The sequence below is a fragment of the Dermacentor albipictus genome, chromosome 9, assembly GCF_038994185.2.
Source record: "Dermacentor albipictus isolate Rhodes 1998 colony chromosome 9, USDA_Dalb.pri_finalv2, whole genome shotgun sequence".
NCBI classification, from domain to species: domain Eukaryota; kingdom Metazoa; phylum Arthropoda; class Arachnida; order Ixodida; family Ixodidae; genus Dermacentor; species Dermacentor albipictus.
In genome coordinates, this window is record NC_091829.1 from 12,829,533 (window position 1) to 12,853,335 (window position 23,803).

Consider the following 23,803-nt stretch of genomic DNA (forward strand, 5'->3'; position numbering starts at 1 on the left):
ACCGTAATGTCCACAGCTGATAAAAACTGAAAGTTATTCGTGCTTAGTAACCTATATAAAGGAACACCAAGGCTACAATAGGCTAAGGAGCGGAACGCCGCATAATAACTTCGCCCACGTAAGGTCGACGTGCACCCAAAGCACGGTACTCGAGGGTTAGTGCATTCCACTCCCACCGGAATGTAGCCAGCGCGTCCATCTTAACTAGCGACTGCATGCTGGGCCGCGCAACGCCACAGCCCCTGATTCACAGCGGCGGACAAATGGGTCTGCCTTCCGCGTATAGTCAGGCGGCAGTCGATTACATTGTCATCGGCTATCATCTTCAATCGACTCAAGGACCATGCACGCCCATCTTTCTTTCAGTTTTAGTCCACGAAGAAAACTAATGAACGCGGACGAACTGAAACAGCTCCCGCTGCATATTGTGCCAAAGATGATCTCTCGCAGTCGCGTAGCGTTCGACGAAAGTTTGAACAGCATTACCGCTCCACTGTTGCAATGTAATAACGGAGTAATGTAACATAATACACATATAACGAATGATCCAGTGACGTCACACATCTGCCTGCTTGAGCCCACTGCCAATGTAACGCACCGAGCAAAGCCGTCTGTGTGCGTGGCTGCTATCTTTCCCGATACAATGACGACAAACACGAGGCCAGCAAAAACACGGCCTTATCTTGGGCCGGGAACGATAGCGGATCGCTCGGCGTATCGAACGCACTGCACGGCCTGAATCAACGGAGGGGAGCGCTCCGAAGCACGCCGCCCTAGAGAACATGTGATGCCGAAAAGCCTCGGGCCTTGTGACAGCTGGCCATATAACAAGTTGCATTTGAATGGCAGCTTTGCCGAATTGATCGAGTTAACGACGAAACACAGTTCTCGCGGCAAGACGCGACAATGATCAGTGCTATTTCGTGCACAGTTGTGGCCGTTTGTGCCCTTCTCTCGGTGTCCCAGGCTGCACTAGACACGTCTTACAAGGAGTACAAGTTCCGGACAAAGGTATGTCGTTTATTTTTGGATGTTCTGAACGCACATCCAGTGAGACGCTTCAGCTGCAACTCACATTTCAAAATGTTGGTAAAATAAGAATGATGCAATAGCTACGCCAGTATTAAATATCCTAGAGTCACTTCAACACTGTTAGCACGTAACTTATTTATATCAAATGGCAATTAAGATCGACTGACATCATGCGGTAAGTGTCATTAGGCTTGTAACTTGCGCAGTCTATAATTTCACGTAGCCAGAGGCAAGTGGGAGGCAAAAGGTACCCTATCGCTTAGGTGTTTAGGAGCAGGAAAGCATGATGCAACGAAGCTCGCAGGGTATCGGTTATGTTGGCATTTCGTAAAAAAAGAAAAACAAACAACGGCGTATTTCAGTTGTATCATCCCACGCCCTGAGGGCTCTCTACTGGCCTTCTTTGTTTCTTGTAACCGGTACGGATTATAATATACAGGAGTGATATTGCTCTCGTAATGTTTCTTTGATATCATCAGAAGAACTGATGACCTTAACCATAAAAATTTACGCTTGATTTCTCTCGGAATTAAGTTGACAAAAGACAGGAACTATTGGAGTTTTGTGTATGAGTAAAACCAGCTCATGCAATACCACTTTCTTGCAGTGAAGAAAACATTTCAGTGAAGCCAATGCCATATGAAACAGACTCACATTTCCCATGCCGTAGTCCTATAAAAGCATATGGGTTTACATGAGAAAAGACGGGGCTTTTATATAGGATCCCATGTAATGATATCGGATTATGAATAACTGGCATATCGTGCATTTGAATTTTTTTTCCATAGAGATATGCGGGCTAGATGCAAACAGCCAGGGATTTGCTACGCCCTCTTGAATGAAAGTTATTATCCCACAACGAGTGACTTGTCACTATTGTTTCTTTATATTCACATCTCTGGAAGGGTATAAATTGTTCAGTAATACACCTCTGTTCTCCATGAGTGGTTTAACCTTACCTACTTCCCCCAACCCTTCTTCTTTTCTTCTTTCAGCTAGACCACTTCACCTTTCACACCAATAAGACATTCGAAATACGCTATATGATGGCTGATCAGTATTGGGACCACGACGGCGGACCGATATTTTTTTACACTGGAAATGAAAAAGAGGTGGAAACCTTTCTTGTAAACACGGTGAGCAACTTTTTGTTTTTGAGATATTAAATTTACGTGAGCTGCTTCCGAACTTAGCGATTTTGGAGTTTGAAGGTTATTTTTCAGCAGCTTGGGGTAGGCAGTAAAAGAAAGCCGCAATTTGAGCTTGAGAAACAGCGCTCTGTCGTGTGCTCTTTACTCGCTCGTCCTGTGTTGCGCTGTTCCTGTTTTTATTCTAGAGAAACATTCTGCCCCTGTGATCACAAAATTTCACAACGCAAAGCTGCTACGTTGTAACTTCAAGTACGCGCGCACGCACGCATGCACACGCGCACACACACACACACGACACAGTTTTTCCAAGAAAGTGTATGCAATGTACCATACCTAACTGCACCACATTAAGGACAGCAATTGAAAAATTTACAGCTTCGCGTAGCTTTACAGACTGAACAATTGAAAGCGACCTAATCTACACAGTAGCACAATATCACCTTGTTCACTTGTTGATTGGATGAAATCAGCTGGGCAATAATGGTCTGCAAAGTCTGCGGAAGAAGTAATAACGCAAGACGTAATTACAATAGCAAAAAAATTGAAATGCATCTTTATGTGGCCGCACTAATATATTACTGTAACTATCGGGTTACATGTCACATGCAGTACCAATTTTCAGTTCCTTAAAAATACTACCATTACGTTACATGCTCCAGCACAAATTGGTTTTACTAATATACCGCACACTAAATTATGAAATAATTTTAGATGCATTTAATAACTCTGCTCTTGCCAACACTAACAATACGAGATTTTCCTCTAACAACAATTTTTTACTCCCTCAAATAAACACTAATTATGGAATGTTTACTTCCCTTTTTACGGCCATTAAATACTGGAACAAACTACCACCCCATATTAAAGCCTGCCGCACAACATTAACATTCAGGAGAGAGACGAAGAAATATTTACTAACGACACTACTGGCTACTGATTCATTACTATAAGTATATATTGTGTGCAAATCTATTTCCCAGTTTTCAATGATTCTGTACTTACCTATTGTATCGACAGCCTTTATTTATTGGTTATTCTATATCTTCCTTTGTCTTCTTTTTAGGGGTGCGCGAATATTGAAATTTTCGAATACGAATCGAATACGAATAAGGCGAAAAACTGTCTTCGAATATCGAATCGAATATCGAATATATGTGTAGTATTAAATAATTGCAAAACGAGGTAACAATAGCTTCATTACCATTTTAAAAATAATATTGAATTTTACGAGGCTGCTTCAGGTTACAGAGGCACTCATTATAGGTAATGCACTCAGGTAATGTCAGGTAATGCTCTGTCAGGTAAACGCTTGTTACACATTATCGCGAAGGAAAATTGACTGCTCAACATGTTCAGAAAGTAAGGGCTCTCTATGCACTGTGACAACATTTGTCCAGGTAACATTTTCTAGGTGCATATTTTATTGCGCATACTTACAAAGCCCGAAAGTGCATCATATATTGTTATGAAAGAGCCCTGGAATAAAGCTTGGTGAAAAAAATTTAAACTGTTCATGTCTCACGGGCCTGACGCAGATAGACTGGAACAGAGCGTACAAATTCATGGTAAGGTTCGTTACAGCACTTGAGATCACTGTGCTGTAACGCCGTGTCGTCGTTTTGTACCTTCTTTTGTCCCCTGTTTTTTGTTGCGCTGTAACGAACGTTACTATGAATCCCAACAAACTGGCCCAACTTGCCATCTTGATGCAGAGCATACAGATAATGAGCGGATCATGTGAAGCTCTCAGTGAGTAAACATGTTTTTAGGAGAATGTGGAGGAAGCATATAATTCGTTAATTGCTAAATTATTCACAGTCTGTCCGAATATTCGCCGTTTCGACCATTATTCGACCGTCCTCGAATATTCGGGAATTTACGAATATGCATTTCTCGAATCGAATACGCTTCGAATAAGGAAAATATTCGATTCGTATTCGAAATTTCGAATATTCGCACACCCCTACTTCTTTTTAATCCTTTCTTAGACATTTCAAATTTTTTGTCGCATAGCCTATATAACATTTGTACTTTGCGTATTGTAAGCACATATTTATTTTTAATTATCTGTTGCAATAACCCCGTGTTCTTTGACATGTGTCATTTCTGTGTTTCATTAACGTGTCAATCACCACATATTTATTTATTCATACGCTGTATCTGTTTCATTTGCTGTGTTTTGAACTTCAATTATTGTAAGCAACTTTTTGTATTTGTTTATTTTTTTTTCATTAACTTCGTGTTTTCTGATGTCTGTCGTTGCTATGTTGCCAAATATATTAATTCATGCAATGTTAAATTACTAATAGGAGGTCCCCCTGACAGTTCTTGTAACTCCGGGACCTCCTTCTGTACTAATGATGAATGATGAAATAAAAAAAAATAAAACCCATCACATTTAAAAGTAAAACGGTTGTACCTACTCCATGGACGTAGGTAACACTAGTATATCACAGAAGGCAATGGATAAAGCTATTTCCGGCCAAATGAGAAATCTGCCAGCAACAGTTGACCCGAAAAATCTTATTGAATTCTCACTGTTAGGGAAGAAGAAGAAGAAGAAGAAGAAGAAGAAGAAGAAGAAGGAGGAGGAGGAGGAGGAGGAGGAGGAGGAGGAGCAGTTTCTGATGAAGTCCCTGAGTGACAAAATTATCAAAATCCTTAAGAATATCTTCATTACACTTCTAAATTACAGTTCTATGGTCCCCCGCTCCACCGTTCAAATCTAGTTTCGCTTTACTCCTAAGCATATGGAAAACCGCCTGCTTCGTGGCCAATCCCCCATAATGGGTATGCGCCACTCTTTAGGATACAAGACAAGACAAGACAAGACAAGAGTGTTTCACGTCAGGGATGTCCACCTCTCACGCCACGGCGCCTACAGCGTCGTGGACTCCTTCGAAGGCCCAAGTCTTCGATGTTTTCCCTACGGGAAATGGTCCTGAGACCATCGTCGACGCGACCGCCTCCATAGTTAGCCTCTCTGAGGTCTACTGCGTTCAGCACAAGGGAAGCCCCAACTACCAAGTCACCGTCAAGAGCATGGCTTCCATGACACTAATGGTCAATGCTGGCTGCATTGCCATCAGTGGCGAGCGTTGTCCTGTCGTTCCCGTCGGCCCGCGGGTCATCAACGTAACCTGCCTCTTCTTGCTGTCCTTCGTTCCGAACGAAGTCCTCGTCCAGGCACTGTCACCGTACTGAAAGATTCTGTCTGTCAACGCTGGTCTTATAAGCGGACGACGTGGCGTGCCCACGGGCAGCCGCTTCGTTCGGATGGAAATGAGCACCACAACCCCTGTCCCCAATTACCGGCGAGTCCCTGGTCATCGTGTGACGTTTGACTACCGCGGCTTGCAACGCGTGTGTCGTCGGTGCGGCTCCAGCGACCACTACCACGCAGTACCACTACCATGCCGAGGCAGTTGCCGCGGGACATCGTCGCTGCGCTTTGTTTAAACTTCTGGAGAGGCTCTACTCTGAGCTGCTGTCGTTTATGTCGAAGGAGTTGTTCTTCCTCGGCAAAGAAGTGTTCCTTCTACAGTGGTCATGCCGTTTCCTGTCAGTGGCTGATGAACATGTATGGCGTAATTTTCGGCAAGGCTGGTTGTTGTAGCCAGGCCATCAGAAGTATTCAGTTAATGTGCATAGAATGTAGGTACCCGTGATTTTTGTGTGTGGGTGCTCTCGTATACATAATACTTTTTGTATATACACACCTCATAACATCACTACAAAATTATGTAAAGTGTCTGTCACATCGTCGTTGTAGATAACCATTGTGTACACTGTATGTGCTGAACATCATATTATATAAATGACAATTAGTTTGTCTAACTGTGCGCTTCCGTTGGTCTATGTGGTTATATGTCTGTAAGTGAGGACTCGGACACTGCTTTGAAAAGGTGCCGTGTATACAATGCTTCGTACTTTGTAAATGTTATCGTCTTGGTGGAATTGTGCCGTGATTGTGACTCAGAGTTCGTACCGTATCTTGGTGAAAAGAACTTTTCTAAACACAGTCACTAGAATTTAACATTTTCATTCTGAATCATACAACCTTTGTTCAAATCAAGTGTCGTCGAATGAGATCATTCCTGCATTTCAACAGGGTGTTTCAGTTCTTTATAATACTGCATGCAACACTGAGGAGACACTAGGACAAATTAGTGACAGTTTAGTGCGTCGTGACTTGTTCATTCCAGTGTGGCTGTGCTCCATGTATGACCACGTGGCTGCGCGAAAATTATCGAAAAGAAGAAAGAAATTTGTGGTGACTTCGGCACTCTTTGACGAGAATTTGCCCTTGCGCCATTAAAATCCAATAATCAATCAAGAAAGAAAAACTTCATATGACACACATATCTTTCCTGCTACTTCCCGTGTCATTACACGTTTTTTTTGCTACTGGATGTCGGCAGAACTCGAGTGAACGATCTGATGTGTTCGTTAAAAAAACTGCGCATTAAATTCAACGCCGACGTTAGGTATTCGCCGTGTAAATAATTTTATTCTACAGAAATAAAAGCAGCCCTAATTGGAATATCTGCAATTTATTACAATGTTTATGGTGTTTCATGCTGTGTAAAATGAGTTTGATGACACATGCTTGACAAATGTGCTTGGCTTCAAAGCTTTCGTCCATAACTTGCGTTCAGATCTTTTCGCTTTGTGTTTTTCCGTTTCATGAGTTCATTTTCTTCCCGAAATGACGCACCGGTCCAGTCGGCTGTTAAGTGGGCGCCGCGCCTTGTTATCGTGCAGGGTATCATGTGGGACTGGGCACCGGAGTTCCATGCCCTCGTAGTGTTCGCGGAACATCGTTTTTACGGCCAGTCGCTACCGTTCGGGAACAAATCATATGAGGTAAGTTTCAGATTTGACGTGCAATTAAGCGGTGGTACTGAGTTTCGACAGCATCCAACACGCCACGTGTCTTGCATTTGACCTCGGTTATCGCTCATCTTGTCGGCACTTCTTTAAGGATTTGTGTGGATAAACCGTCGCTGGGCACATTTGCGCTGCCTTTGCTTAACGCTAAATTATAGGTGGAACAGAAGTTGCATTACAATAAACTCCACGCAACTCCCGGCATGTGAAACATGCTCATGCATTATAAAGTGTGCATTTATTGAATGCTGAAGAAATAAAGGGCTTATTAGAGCGTTGACGGGGGCTAACTCATATCGAATTCTAAACAGCCCGAAGAACGGGGCAAGCAAGAACATTAACAATGAAGCATTGACCCAGCTACAACCAACGTTTATTGCGTGCTGAGCATGGAGCACAAATACAAAGGAAGGGGAGCACACAAGGGCAAGGGAATCTCGACAACACACTAGCGTGTTATTCCATATCAAGTACCACAGCCCAGCATGCATGCGAACATCCATCTAAAAATTCTAGCTTTTGATCGAAAAGATGAACTGAAGACAGCGCTTCTGCGTTTGTCTTCACCACGGTAAATTCGGGAGAATCGCCAGGTACGAGCTTGCTGCTAAGCAAAACAGGTAGCATGCGGCTGCCAAACATGACTTTATGCAAAAGTTACCACAATGCGCTATTGTTAGTGCAATTCGAGTGTAAGTAAGCGGCCTAGCGGGAATATACATGAGTACATTGACCGAAGTCCGAACAGTGCGAAGGGCGGAACCAAACAAGTCTGCTTGAACTTTGGTCAATGTACTCATGTATATTCCCGCTAGGGCACTTACTTACACTCGAATTGCACTAACAATAGCGCGTTGCGGTAAATTTTGCATGAAATCATGTTTGGCAGCCGCATGCTACCTGTTTTGCTTAGCAGCAAGCTCGTACCTGGCGATTCTCCCGAATTTTTTTGTAATGCTTATGAATTTGGGCTAGTTTTACGAGGTTACGAAAGTTGCGTCAAAATTTTGCGAAAAAGTATGTTCGGAGCTGGAAGAGCGAAAATTTCCACGAAGATATTCTTGGAAATCTTTAGACGGTCAAAGGACAACTGAGGGATAGTTGCTTCTTGCAATTGTAATCGCACACGTTTATATTCGAGGTAAAAGTGGCAACATCTAAATTTTAGCAAAATTCACTGTTCTTTCAAAAACAACGTCTGATTTTCAGTTTAATGCTGTTCAATGTTTGTTATGAATTGTGTGATGCATCTGAAGGTAAATCTTTGTAATGAAACGTGTGCGTATGCGAACGTATGCGAACGTGTGCGAATATAAAGAAAGGAAAGTCCAAATAGCCCCCTCCCTCTTCTCTTCTGCGTCATGTCTGCGGGTTTTTGGAAATTTAAAGTTAACAGGTTGGCAGGTATGGTAACCATAGCTACATGGCGTCTGGAGCAATATCGGACGAGGTTGACTCATTGAAAGGAACTGTGGCGCCCTTTGTAACATTTACTGTAAGACACGGTGCTCTCTTAAATAATGCTGTAATAACGGAAACTAACTTCACATATCAAAGAGAGCATGAGACACAGGGACACTGAAAAAGAACGCATTGACACAAACATAGACGGATTCAAAAGAAGGTTTCTTGGAGTCTTGAAGTTGATCAGGAGTAGTCGAACAACATATGTCAGAGGCTGGAGCCACCGCTTTGACAAATGGCGTTGTCTTCGTCATGGCTACACTGACGAAGGAAAGTCGACCCGCCGAAACGTTGGCTCCAGCCTGCGGCATGTACCTTGTTTGGCTGCCCTTGGTTACATAGTGTGCAATATATTTTATTCGCTAACTTCACCGCACGCACTGCACTATACAGAGTCCTCACAACCTCGGCTACCTCACGTCTGAACAAGCTCTAGCTGACTACGCAGACCTCATTCTGCACCTGAAGTATACCCTGCCCGGAGCTGAGAAGAGTGCCGTGGTCGCCTTCGGCGGCTCTTATGGAGGCATGCTGGCTGCCTGGTTCAGGGTGAAGTACCCGCACATTGTGAACGCGTAAGCTTCATCAGCCTACAGTATACATTGTGATACAACCTATACACCATCAGCAATGGATGGAGTTTATTAAGCTGCATAGTGAGGTTAAGGTGCACGTTAAGGAGCCTCAAGTAGTCGAAATCAATAAAATGTTGACCTTAAAACTGCAGACACGGATACACAAACACACAGCTGGCACGAGGACTCATGTAAGCGGACTTACCTGTTTAAAGCATGCACTATCCAAAGTCCACTGTGCATTGCTTGCTGTGTTTACAGGATTCAGTGTTCATCTTCTGGATGTAAATCTCCAGTGTGCAAATAAATACTAAAATAAAAGTGTAATTTATCATGCCAAAGCAAACGCGGCCTATAGTAGACATCGTACAGTGGTGGGTATGGTTTAATTTCGGCCACCTGAGATCCTTTACCGTGCACTCAAATGTATAAGTACATGAGCGATTTTCTATTTTTCCCCTTTGGGTATGCGGCCACCGCTTACAACCGGGAAGCAAACCTGAAACCTCGTCTTAGCAGCGGAACACCTCAGCCACTAAGCCACTGCGGACAGTCACAGATAAATAACAATTCAATTGCGCAATTGTGGAATAGTGGAAACTGAACAAACGATAACTGGCCAAGTTAAAGAACAACCTAAAAATAAGGGACAGATCTGACACCATGCCGTTGTCATGCATTGCCTTTCTTACGTGGTTCTCTCTGCAACGTTAATTTGCTGCCATTGATATGATACTGGAAAGGAGACTCGTTGGAGGGACAGAGGCTTTTACAAGAGCTGGACTAATGGAAGTGGCCGCTTTCTGAAACGTTAGAAGCTGGCATAATAATATTCACGGCTTGAGCACAACTTGCGGCTCAAGCACGAAGCCGGTAAAGCGTATTATAGCCTTTGGCTGTCGCTCGCGAAGGAACTTCAGAATTTCTTGAGGAACCAGAAATAGTCGCACTGTCGGCGCTACGAAGAGTTTTACTTTTCCGTGCAGAATCCCAAGGCGCAATATTGAGAAGCCTTTAAGGGCATTGTAAGTGCCGAAGTTAAAATGTCATCCCACGTCATACGTATACAATGGATGGGAGACTTTGTCGTAGGGCTGCACCAACGCGTAAATAAGGCGGCAGTGTTCGCCTGTCTCTGTCATCTTGGTACGTATTGTTAACGGGAAGTTGTAAGAAATACGCAAGGGGCGTTCTAGAATACGCGATCAGGATAAATGATAAGAGGATCGAGAGTGCGAATGGATAATTAAACAAAACGTCAATAATGAGAATGTAGTACGCGTCTTATAGAACCCTGTACGTAAAGTGCACGAAGACGAATAAAAAAAACATTAGCTCATTAGATCACCTCCATAACTTTGTGATTACAAAATTTCTAAGATCACTTGTACGAACTATAAGTGATGTTACATTGTGTCAGCTGGGGTTTGTGACCATCGTTGCAACTTCTGTCTTGTTGTTCAGCCCACTACTGTCACTATCGTCGGGATGCATCGAGAGCAAATAAATGAAATGAAACGTGAAGCTACTCATGCAAGTAACAAAAGCATTTACACTGGCTGATTACGCCTGAAGGAACTTCCACCGGCTCTTTCGGGCGTAGAAAGACACGATGGAAATTTCTGTGGAAATGGCGCCGCCTCACGATTTCTGTGGCACCTTCCAGGGCCCTCGCCGCTAGCGCTCCCATCAACATGTCTCCGGGCCTTGTGCCATGCGGCAAGTTCAACGAGGCTGTGACGGCTGCGTACGAACGGGAATCCGAATTGTGCTCAGCCGCCATCAGACGATCATGGACCGAGCTCCAGAAGCTGGGATACTCGGGTACGGGACCTACGTAACTAGCACTAATGAGTTCCTCTGCAAGTGCGCAATGATGTTCAAGAGCATTATGCACGCTCAGTTGCGATAACGAGCGCACAAGCTTGCTTGCTTGAATCCAACGCCGGTTCATGATCGCTTGCGCCACTTTGTTGGTTAAGCTCACAGACTGCTCGGACATCACGTTATAAGTGATTAAGTGGTGTTGAACATGGTGGTTGAGAATTGAGTCACAAATTTTGTACCGTTCTTGCCTAACTTTAGAGAATCGTATTAAGATAGCTAGCAATAGTAGAGTATTCATGTTCTCATGTATTTTTATTGCAAGCAGAGATACTTTTGCGAATCTGTGTAGTGCGTTTATTTTTGTCTGTATCCGTACTTTTCCGCTTTGTTTTCCTTTTCACAAGAAGCGGCAGCGAACCAGTCACGTCAACGCAGCATTCTCTCCAGTTGCTTCGTTTCTAGTGCATCATGATTAAACAGCACCATTATATACTGGACAGACGAAGAAGTGTGCAGAAAGAAAGATGGATTATGTATCTTTACAATACTACCTATGCAATTCTTTCGTTGTCGCATCTGTATTTAGCGATGGCTGTTAATGTTTTGTACTTCTAATCACCTGGAAGTGAAGCATTTTCAGAGAAGAAAGCTGCGTCTGTGAAGATAAGCACTTCTTTCTTAAAACGCGGGAACGTGAGACACTGTGAGAGGCACAGCGCTCGCTATAGATGTAAGAAAGGTGCAACACGTGACAAGCCAGAGCATAAAGGTGGCGATCCCGCTCGACCTGGTTTCCGCTTTTTTATGTGCTCAGGAATCTATGTATCGCCAACAGGCTACGGTATACAATTGAAGAAACGCGGGAAGACGCTATTTGCTATCTAAGATGCGCAGCTCCTACAAGTTTGCGCGAATGTCCAGGAATATTTCCGTGATTGCCCACAGTGGCTGGCTGCGAACAGCTGAGACAGAAGTTCGGCCTCTGCCAGAGCCTGCATCCCAGCAACTACACGCTCCTCAGGGACTGGATCAAGGAGGTCTATGCCACACTGGCCCTGGTCAACTTTCCCGAGCCCTCCAATCTCGTTGGACCCGTACCCGGTAATCCTGTCCGGGTAAGCTGTGACATGCTCGTACGACTACTGCATCGGTGCCATTGATAAGTTGAATAGCGTAACTTGCGCAGAATTTTCGCTAAAGCTACAGCGAGAGTGTTACGCCCTTTACACACCAGGCGCATTCATTAAACAAGCAGTCGTAGTTTACTGTGCAACAAGAACATTTTGAACATGTTTAGGTAAGACGCACTAAATCGAAAGTTTGACAGCGACTCGTCAGGTTGGGAAAATAAACATTTTCGAAAGAGGTGGAAACAAGCACCGAGAAAAAGCGCGGTAAATTTAATAGCGCATCGGCTTCCATATGAAAGGTTCTTCAGAATAAAATGATCGAAAAAATATAATTTTGAATACGCTGGCATTAGGAGTGTCTAAAAGGAAAAGAAGTGTATATACAGGGTGTCCCAACTATCATGCACCAAAATATAAAGATATGCAAATGCCACCTCGCTGAACAGAACCAAGCTAATGTTCTTTGCCGTCGCTTGGAGATACTGTGATTATTCTTTGCATTCCGCCTAATTACATAATTAGTCCAAGGTAATAATCAAATTTTCAAATATTATTATTAGATGAAAAGTGACAATGAGCATATTGTAGAGCAACATGAAAAACTTCCGACACAGCTTTCCTTTGCTCAATACGTACCACGTAGAAGTGCTTTTCCGAGCGTGACAGTTGCCCGCAAATACACGCAAAATTGCCGTGCGTCAGGTCGCTCGAGGTACTTTTGTATACTTGCGAAAACATACTGTTCTGTAGTACGTATTGAGCAAAAGGAAGCTGTATCCAGATTTCTTCATGTTGTTCTATAATTTTCCCATTTACACTTTTAATCTAATTATAATATTTGAAATTTTGATACATTAAGCAGCACTGTAATTAGCCGGAATGCAAAAATCCTGAATATCTCCAAGCTACGGCAAACAAGAATGCCTTGGTTCTGTCTAGCTACGTGGCTTGTGCATATTTTTAAAGCATGGTGCATGATGGTTCGGACACCTCGTATATATATATATATTGCTACGGGGTATGCTCCCACTGACGAAGAGCTGAGCAGGAAGAAGACGAAGACGACGATTTAGAAGCTAGCGCGGGCTGTTGCCTCTTGGCCAAGCGCAGCGTATTTTCCTTGTAAATATATTTGTACATAGCTTGTCGTCTGCGTCTTTCTACGTAACATATTTGGTGGAGGTGGACGTTCCCTGTACCTCGTCACGGAGCTTCGCAGTGGCCGGTACGTCGAGCCTACCTTCATGGCTCCCGGCGACGCCAACCCGACTCCACCGGCTCCGACACCTGCTGCCACTTCGACGACCTACATCACCCTCTCCGCTCCCCGTGATCCTGGCGTATTCTCGGCAAAAGATGGGGAAGACGTCGAGGACTGGCTCAGCCTTTACGAACACGTCAGCCGCAATAACCGGTGGGACCCCACTATCATGCTCGCCAACGTAGTCTTTTACCTCGGTGGCACACCTCGAGTTTGGTTTCGGACGCACGAAGAGGAGCTCACCAGTTGGGATTCGTTCAAGCAAAAGCTCCGAGACTTGTTCGGCAACCCCTACGGTCACAAACTTGCCGCGCAGAAGGCGCTTTCCGGCCGTGTGCAGACGTCAACAGAGCCCTATGTCACGTACATTCAGGACGTCCTGGCTCTGTGCCGCAAAGTTGATGCACACATGCCTGAGTCGGACAAGGTATCCCACATCCTCAAAGGCATTGCCGATGACGCCTTCAACTTGCTCGTATTCAACAACGTCGCGACGGTGGATGCTGTTCTCAAAGAGTGCCGCCGCCTGGAACTCGCTAAAAGCAGACGTATCGATCAGCAGTTTGCCCGTCTGCCCAACACCCCAGCGACTTCTTCCTGTGCCGACGCTCCTCGTCCCAACACCACCGGCGATATTACCAAGATCGTTCGGCGTGAGATTGAGGCCGCCTATCCGGCTGCCTTCGACTCCAGCCCCACCAACGCACCGGCAGTCACGGTTTCCCTGATCCAGGCAGTTGTCCGCCAGGAGTTCGAAAACATGGGCCTTCACACCATCTGCTCGGCCCATCACCCTGATACCCATCCGGCTTCTTCGATTCCGCCCCGTCCCGCATCGTCTTACCCACCACGTTTCCGCAACCCAGCTGAATGGCGCACTGCTGACGACAAGCCCATTTGTTTTCACTGCCGTCGCATCGGGCACATTTCTCGGCACTGTCGAAGTCGCTGGACTTCCCCGACCCGGTCTGCTTATACTGCCTATTCCCGCCCCTCGGGTGGCCCTTCTCGTCCTTATGCCGCACGCTCCGATAATGCCGCCACTGACTCTCCTGCGCCGAACCGCCCCTATTCTCGTTCACCTTCGCCCCAAGGACGACAATCTCGCTCTCCCCAGCCCCGTCGCTCCTTTTCGCCGACTCCCTTCGGACGCCGCTCCCAGCCGGAAAACTGAATGATGCAGCGCCTCGAGGTGACGCTGCATTGCTCCCTACGCCGCCAAATCCTCCACTGACGTTGCCCACTCATCTGAACCTTCTTGACGTGCAAGTCGACGGTGTTCCTGTATCTGCTCTTATAGACACTGGGGCGCATTTGTCGGTAATGAGCGCGGACTTTCGTACCCGCCTGAAAAAAATAATCACGCCCGCCACGACGCTTGTTGTCCGTGTCGCCGATGGCGGAACAGCCTCCGTAATTGGTATGTGTGCCGCCCGCGTCTCCTTCGCCGATCGCTCAACAGTCGTGCTATTCACAGTCATCGCCCACTGTCCCCACGACATCATCCTCGGCTTAGACTTCCTCTCCGCACATTCTGCTCTCATTGATTGTTCCGCCAGTACTCTCCGCCTTGACCTGCCTGTTCTGGATCCCGCTGAACCACACCCCAGTCGCCTCAGTTCCGTCGACTTTGTTCGCTTGCCACCTACGGCACTGACTTACGTTGACCTAGTGTCATTCCCACCAGTGCCCGACGGTCACTATATCGCGGCTCCTCTACAAGACGTCCTCCTTACACACGGGATCACGGTACCTCATACCGTTTTATCTATTACGGCTAATTGCGTCTGCCTGCCAGTGGTCAATTTTGGCTTGACGACACAAGTGCTGCCACGCGGGATGTCTCTGGCCCAACTTTGCTCATTCGAAGATCACTCAATAGCATCTATTGAGGTAGACAGCAATTCAGCCGATCCTCCTCTACCATCTCAGTCGACAACTTGCACCATCGCCGACTTACAGAAAATGATTGCGCCCGACATGCCGTCCGAGCACGCTCGTGAGCTCTACCGCGTTCTGCTTTCCTACAACGATATTTTTGACTTTAACGATCGTCCTTTGGCCCAAACTACAACTGTTAAACATCGCATTAATACCGGCGATGCCCCTCCTATTCATCGCCGCCCGTATCGAGTGTCACCGGTTGAGCGTCAAGTTATTCACGCTGAAGTTCGCAAAATGCTTGCCAATAACATCATAGAACCGTCATGTAGTCCATGGGCGTCACCGGTTGTACTGGTAAAAAAGACGGATGGTTCATGGCGCTTTTGCGTGGATTATCGGCACCTTAACAGGGTTACCAAAAAGGACGTGTATCCCCTACCTCGGATCGATGACGCCCTTGACTTCCTCCATGGTGCTCGCTACTTCTCTTCTATTGACCTCCGCTCCGGCTACTGGCAGATTGCTGTGGACGATCTCGACCGCGAGAAGACTGCTTTTGTAACTCCGGACGGTCTTTATCAATTCAAAGTAATGCCGTTTGGTCTATGTAACGCTCCTGCCACTTTTGAACGCATGATGGACTCCCTTCTTCAAGGTTTCAAATGGTCCACATGCCTGTGCTACTTGGACGACGTCATAGTATTCTCCCCAACGTTCGCTACGCACCTCGAGCGCCTCTCGGCAGTCCTGGACGTTTTTCGTCGCGCCGGTCTGCAACTGAACGCATCGAAGTGCCAATTCGGCCGTCGCCAGATTACCGTCCTTGGGCATCTCGTTGACGCGAACGGAGTGCAACCGGACCCATGCAAGATCCATGCTGTTACGCACTTTCCTGTTCCGAAGTGTGTCAAGGATGTGCGCAGCTTCATCGGCCTTTGTTCCTACTTCCGCCGTTTCGTGAAAAATTTCGCGGCCATAGCACGACCACTAACCGAGCTTTTGAAAAAAGACGCCCCTTTCCAGTGGGGCGTTAACGAGGCCTCTGCATTCTCGCATCTAATCGACGTTCTCACAACGCCTCCCGTTCTGGCCCATTTCGATCCGTCTGCGCCTACCGAAGTTCGTACTGATGCCAGCGGTCACGGAATTGGCGCAGTACTGGCACAACGCCAGCGCGGCAACGACCGTGTTATCGCTTACGCCAGCAGGCTCCTCTCACCCGCGGAGCGCAACTATTCCATCACTGAGCGTGAGTGTCTGGCCCTAGTTTGGGCGGTTGCGAAGTTCCGCCCATACTTATATGGCCGACCCTTTTCCGTTATCACAGACCATCACGCGCTTTGTTGGTTATGCTCATTGAAAGACCCTTCAGGAAGACTTGGTCGCTGGGCCCTACGCCTCCAAGAATATTCGTTCTCTGTCACCTACAAATCTGGCCGACTACACAAGGACGCTGACTGCCTGTCTCGCTACCCGGTAGACGAGCCTGACGACGCCGACAGTAGTACTGCCGACGGCATTTTCTCTGTGTCTGCCTTCGTTAACATCGCCGATGAGCAGTACCGAGACCTATCGCTGCGAGTACTCATCGAGCGTCTGCGCTCTACACCTACCGACGCATCCGTTCGCCGATATGTCCTCCAGGGCGGCATTCTGTACCGAAGGAACTTCCTCCCTGACGGATCTGATCTTCTTCTTGTCGTGCCAAAACATCTACGACAGACTGTGCTCTTTGAGATGCATGACGCACCTACTGCAGGACATCTTGGCGTAACCCGCACGTACGACCGCGTCCGCCGCCGCTTCTATTGGCCTGGTCTCCCTCGCTCTGTCCGACACTATGTTGCTGCCTGTGATACCTGCCAGCGTCGGAAAACACCTCAGGTGCTACCTGCCGGTCATCTCCAGCCGATCACTGTCCCTGTGGAACCGTTCTTTCGTGTTGGATTAGACCTCCTCGGTCCCTTTCCCACGTCATCCTCTGGGAACAAATGGGTAGCCGTCGCAACTGACTACGCCACCCGATACGCTATCACGCGGGCTCTCCCTACCAGTTGCGCCACTGACGTCGCGGACTTTCTCTTGCGGGACATTATCTTACTTCATGGCGCCCCGCGACAGCTGCTCACTGACCGTGGTCGTAACTTCCTCTCGAAAGTTATCGCCGACATTGTACGTTCCTGCTCCACTCAACACAAGCTGACTACCTCATACCATCCTCAAACCAATGGCCTGACAGAGCGGTTAAACCGTACTCTTACCGATATGCTGTCAAAGTATGTTTCCAAGGACCACCGCGACTGGGACATTGCGCTTCCTTACGTCACATTCGCTTATAATTCTTCCCGGCACGACACCGCCGGATTTTCTCCCTTTTATCTGCTCTACGGTCGCGAACCGACCTTGCCCCTTGACACGGCACTTCCTCCTGCTTCGATCTCAACAAGCGAGTATGCGCGCGACGCCATCGCTCTCGCCGACCATGCACGCCAGCTTGCCCGTGCTCGACTGACGGACTCGCAAACCACTCAGCAGCGTCAGTACAACGCCCGCCACCGTGACGTGCAGTTTTCGCCTGGTGCGCTCGTGCTCTTGTGGTCGCCCTCTCGTCACGTCGGACTTTCACAAAAGCTCCTTTCGCGATACACAGGACCCTACCGCGTGCTGCGCCAGGTGACGCCTGTGACTTATGAAATTGCTCCTGTGAGCTCAACCTCGTCATCTACTCTGGCGTCTAGTGATGTCGTGCACGTCAGTAGGCTCAAGAGCTACTACACTGCTTCAGAGTCCAGCCTTTAGTCGCTCCGGGACGGCGCTTTTGCCGCCGGGGGTAGTGCTACGGGGTATGCTCCCACTGACGAAGAGCTGAGCAGGAAGAAGACGAAGACGACGATTTAGAAGCTAGCGCGGGCTGTTGCCTCTTGGCCAAGCGCAGCGTATTTTCCTTGTAAATATATTTGTACATAGCTTGTCGTCTGCGTCTTTCTACGTAACAATATATATATATATATATGTTGCGTGGCCTACCCTGGGCCAACATCAGTTGCACCAAGATCAAAGAAGAGGCAGGACATGTGCCGAGTGAGCTACTGAACAGAACTTTGCAATGTGATGACCATGGTTTAAATCGAAAATTCGTGGCGTCAAACATATGTGACGTAATGCTAACACATTCCTGCCGCATTCACCGCAAAATCGCCCCGATTTTCTTCTTATTTTTTTGATTAATTTGTTTCGCACAACTCTCGGTAGACCTTCTTGATCTTGTTCCTTTCAGTTCTCTCATTTCAGCGTAGCATCTCTTTTTCTTATTATTGTTTTGCTAGTTTTTTCAAACTTGTTGTTCCACTGTTTTTCGTGAACAAGGATCCTGTACGGGAACCAGAACGTCTTGAATTTTACTGCACTTTTGGGTCACTGCTTCTGTTGTATTCGGACTCTTATGATTGAACGCGCATCTGTTGACTTCAATGTGTTCAATAGTGATAGACGCCAATCGCGGCAAAGTCTGGCTCATAAAACCCTTAACTTGATTAAACAATAGGAAGGTGTAAGATTTGAGAACGCTTCCTTGTGAAGAAACCTTAATAATCTCCTTACGTAGGTCGCATGCAAAGGCTTGGTGAAGGCTCCAGCCAACAACAAGTCGGCCTTGGTGGAAGCTGTTGCAAGGGCCGTGAACGTCCTATTCAACAGCACCGGAAAACGCAGGTGCAACGACCTGTTCATCTACCAGCGCAATCTCACAGGTTACAATTTCCAGGTGAGCGGCTACTGTGCACATCATCTTCGATACTGTAACACGCCCTTTGCTCGGCGATGTTAAGAATATAACTCGAAGTGTACTTTTAATTTACTTCAATCAGAGAGACAGCGCTGTTTAATGAATGCAGGAGGGAGTTGCCTGGCGGCATCCCTAGCCTGCTACTCTAGATGGGAATGATGGAAAATGAAATTATATACAGAGGGCACGCCAAGAGTACGTCGCAGAAACACAGCACACATAAAACATACCACAACACACATTTAAAATAATTAAAGCGTCTAGTTGTGATCGGCGTCTCTAATAAGAAAGGGTAATCATGCCTTCGTTGCGCGAGCTCTAGACGCGCAGGCGCTGTTACTCCGCGGGCCGCATCCGTGTCGTAGCTCAAGAAATGACAGCATTTGAATGCATAGTCAGTGCGGGCACAATGAATGCCTTTTCTTATTCTAATGAGAATAGCCTTCAAGAGCAGATTAAATGGGGGTATGGGGTATGTCTTTCCGTACGTTGCACGCCGGGCATAGTGGCAGTTTTATTCGTTCAATTTTAAGTAAAGGGTATGTAGTATTTGCGACACTTAGCCGAATGTGGTGTAGCCATGCACAATCGCACCTGTTAAGGCCACATGGCGTGCAAAACTGGCATATTGCATCGTAAGTGCGAACAGGTCCGTATTGCTGCCCTGAGTCGGTTTAGGTAGCGTGCGCCACCCCCAACAAAATCAAATAAAGGCCTCACATAGTTAATCTCAAGGCAAGTGTTTATTTGGATGAGACAGACTATGCACAGTGCATACGAAATACCAAGGCAAGGGGTGTACTAGGTTCAAGCTCGCTACTGCTAAGGGTCTTTCAGCACGTGTGCCCCTGTATTTAGGCAAATATACCTCTTCCTTTTTCGTTCTTTGTTTCCGCATACCGAGGCCCCATCGAAGCCATATAGTCATTATCGCATTCCATCATGTTATCCTTTCAACAAATCAGGCACAAACGGGCGAACCACATTACTCTTTCCAATTGCACCGTCTCTCTTTCTCTCCCCAGACTTGCAACGAACTGATGACGGCGACTTGCGGCAACGGCGTGACCGACATGTTCTTCCCGTACACCTGGAACGCCACTGCCGAGATGGAGCGATGCAAGCGGCACTTCGGCATCACGCCAGATTTTTACCGTACCATCATGCTCTACGGCGGGGACAGCTTTGACACGGCTACAAACATCATTTTCAGGTGAGCACGGCCTGAAGAATGTCGTCACCAGAGATAGCGAGATTGCGAGAGCGAGAGAAAATCGTCAGTTTCGACCGAAGGCGAAGCATTTGGAAGCGATAGCAATGCTTAGCGTTGCGCTGAAGACGTCGCAGGACGCTGGCGTAACGAGGAGCGCGCAAGAGGAGGTGCTGCATGGGTCGCACTTCGACAGTGCGCGAGGTGAGGTTGAACGAAAACCGTCCGCGCTGGCAGCATCCCATGACAAACAATAAGTCAAGCTTGACGTTCGCGACGGTGTGGTGTATGAACACAGCAGCTCAGCAGTAACGCCAGTGATCTGTGTGCGAACAACGCTCACATCAGCAGTGGGAGTCAGAACACCGACCTGGTTCCGGCAGAGCCGATTGAGCTAAGCGAGGTATGGTGCGCCCACTTGGCTTGGTCGGTTTGAGAGACTTCCCGTCTCTGGGGGGACGCCCTGATTGTCCAAGTGAAACGTGCGTCGATGCTAGCGGGACAGCCCGAATCTTCACCACTGACGCCAACCGCGACGGTACAAATGAACTTTGGGCGTTCGTATAATTGCTCTCGCAATTAAAACATCAATGTTAATAAGGTAGATAGGTAAGCTATGAGCACCTATTTCCTCTAGCCATCTACTCTGCGCTGGTGGAAGAGAAAGATGAAGAGACATGAACGAGATGGATAACGATGACGACAGAGGGAAAAGAGAAAGCACACACTGGGTAGTTGTACTAGTAGCCTAGAGTCCAAGGATCAATGTTAAAAAATAAATCAAGTAATGCCAGGAATGCCTCAACACTATATTTAGAGCACTTCAATGGAAAGTTGTCGACGACGGTGGGTTATTGAAATTCGAGACAACCGTATGCGACACAGTCTCTAGAACAAGTAACTCCGGAGCATCGCTAAGGCATTTTAGCAGCTTTAGGAAGACGAACCTATTTGCCACAAAATGTTCTTGCGAAACATATCTATGCGTGGAAGAACGAAACAAAGATTTGGTACTTCAAGCACGAAGAGCTAACGCAGGTTCCTCATATCCGACATCATATCTTTGTAGACACAGGCAACGTAACGGGACATGTAACAAAAGGAAAAGAAACACGGGGTCGAGAGATCGAGGCGAACTTAATGGGGTTGCTAGCCTAGACACTGCCAAATTCCATCATGTCCTCAAATTTCCCATGTTAGCGTTTTGAGCCAATCAGAGACCATAGCAGCTCGGTGAGCCAATCAGAGCTGACGATGTGGCGCGCCAGTTCGATGATGTTGCACATAGAAGTGCAGGCACAGTCGACGTCAAGCGCAAAATCTTGAGAGAAGCTGAATACTTGTGGTTTTAAAAGGGGAAAAGGAAGAGATAAGTACAGCGCTGTTACTGCCTCTCGTGCGAGGGCACCTCCACGGCGCTGTACGGGTGAGGGGAAAGGGATAAAAAAAGTGTAGTGAAGAAAATAGTGTAAAGAATGCTTCCCTAGCTTGGGCATGCAGCAGCTTAGGATTGTGGTTTGCAGCTTTGACTGGTACACGCGGCCGACACAGTGATTGCTACTGGCTGCAGGCAATAACTATACAAGATCAGTTTTTTTCGCAATTCATGCTCTCCGTAAAGTTTTAATGTCGACTGTACATTGTTCCATTTATACAAAGCAAGACACTAGAGTCCTAGAAGAAGTTGAGAAAGGACCACGTGGCCAGTTGCAAGAAAAAAAACGAAAACATAATTAAACAAGCGTTGTAGTAGAGAAAGTATACATGTTAGCAGATGAAACATTCTCTTTATTAGTTGGTACATGTAATCAGAAAGACCCGCTGCGGTGGCTTGGCGGCTAAGGTGTTGCGCTGCTAAGCACGAGGCCCACGCGATCAAATCGCGACTCCGGCGGCCGCATTTCGATGGAGGCGATATGCAAAAACGACCATGTCCCGTGCATTGGGGGCCCGTTAAAGACCCCCTGCTGGTCAAAATTAATGTAGAGTCTCCCACCGCGGTGTGCCTCATAATAAAATTGTAGTTTTGGCACGTAAAACCCCAGAATTTTTTCATTAATATAATCAAAAAGAAGTACTTCATGCCGAATACGCAAAGTGTGACTGGGTAAAGCTACATATCTAGGGAATTCACAATTGTGTGACTATACACAACGCATTTATGAAAGGGGACGCGTGTCCAGGGCTCCGCGGCGCAGTGCTAGAGGACCAAAATACTCAACAGCTACAAGAGTCAGCAAATCGTTGACCGGAAGAGGTGCGAACACCCAGCCACGGCTATGCTCGTGTAAGTAAAGCTGAAAGCACGCCTGTAGAAGAGTACGTATTTGGGCTGGTTGGTTCATTGACTGAAAGAATAAAGACACTTGGTTGTTAGTCAGCGCTGTTTCTGTCCCGCTCTCTGTCCTGTTGTTTAGCGCTGTTTACTGCTTGTAAGCACACCTGTAGTTGCCGTTATCCTCTGTAAAGCTTTTTTCAGTCCCGTAGTGGCGTCACAATCATGGGCGCTGCAGCGTAAAAGCACTCTGTGTACAATACTAAAAAAATGGAACGCGACAGGGGAAATTTTAAAGCAGGAGACCCAATAAGCGTAATGATCGACAGCGCTATGCCTCGGCGCTACGCATCTGATCGCCAATGGCGGCATTAATTAACTTCGATCAAACCATAAGAGCCAAAGCTACGTCGATATAACACCAACTGGAGACAGCGGAAACAAAAGTACGCGTATTAGTTAGTCCTCAGTTGGCGTGTTTCATTCCGTGAGAATAGTAAACTTGCTCTTGACCTCCTCGATCTCCCTGCAGCAACGGTGAGCTCGACCCGTGGTCAGCCCTGGGCGTTCTCGAGCCCCCGTCGGACGACGTGGTGGTCCTCATCATCCCGGGCGCCGCTCACCACGCGGACTTGAGGTTCGCGCGCCCAAGCGACCCGCCGGAATTGGTGCGGGCACGCCAGGTCGAGCAGGCCTACATCCGCCGGTGGATTGCCGAGGCCGACGAAGCGCCCGAACGCACTCGGAAAAAGACACTGGTGTCCCGGATAGCCGAGAACAAGAAGCAAAGGAGGAAGACGCTGATCAAGCATCTTCTTTTCAGATTTCCCGACAACCAATGAGTACGCAGAATGAAAACAAATGCCAAATAAAGGTTGCACTTATTCAGGCGAAAGCCAGGCTCACGGTGAAGCTTGTGTCAGCAGACCTGACCGCCGGGTGTCCGCCGAAGCGTCATCACGCCATATGAAGACAGATTGAAGAACGAAAAATGATTGATAGTGACAGTTAGTGAATGATAACGTTATAATAGAGATTGGTACAGGTTAAAAATGGCTAGTAATTACTAATAATGACTGAAATGCCTTGTAACGAGTTCTAATGACTACGAAATTACCAATATGTCTAACTACGAATTCTAACGACTACAGTTGATTAGAAATTACTAAAATGCTTGGTAATGACCAGTAATGACTAATAATGACTGAAATGACTTGTAACGACTACTAATGAATATGATATGACCAACATGCCTCACGAAGGCTTTTAATGACCACAATTAATTACAAATGACTAAAAATGCGTAGTAGTGAGCAGTAA

At 46.9% G+C, this 23,803-nt stretch overlaps 1 protein-coding gene across 1 annotated transcript; it reads left to right on the forward strand.

The window, feature by feature from the left end:
• Positions 1–715: 715 nt before the first annotated feature.
• Positions 716–23,367, forward strand: LOC139049445 (lysosomal Pro-X carboxypeptidase-like). Its single transcript, XM_070524830.1, has 9 exons — positions 716–1,011; positions 2,028–2,168; positions 6,948–7,049; positions 8,931–9,112; positions 10,779–10,936; positions 11,885–12,054; positions 18,819–18,977; positions 20,024–20,211; positions 23,016–23,367. The coding sequence occupies exons 1-9, from the start codon at positions 907–909 to the stop codon at positions 23,323–23,325; spliced, it is 1,515 nt and encodes a 504-aa protein (XP_070380931.1). The 5' UTR covers positions 716–906; the 3' UTR covers positions 23,326–23,367.
• The last annotated feature ends 436 nt before the right edge of the window (positions 23,368–23,803 follow it).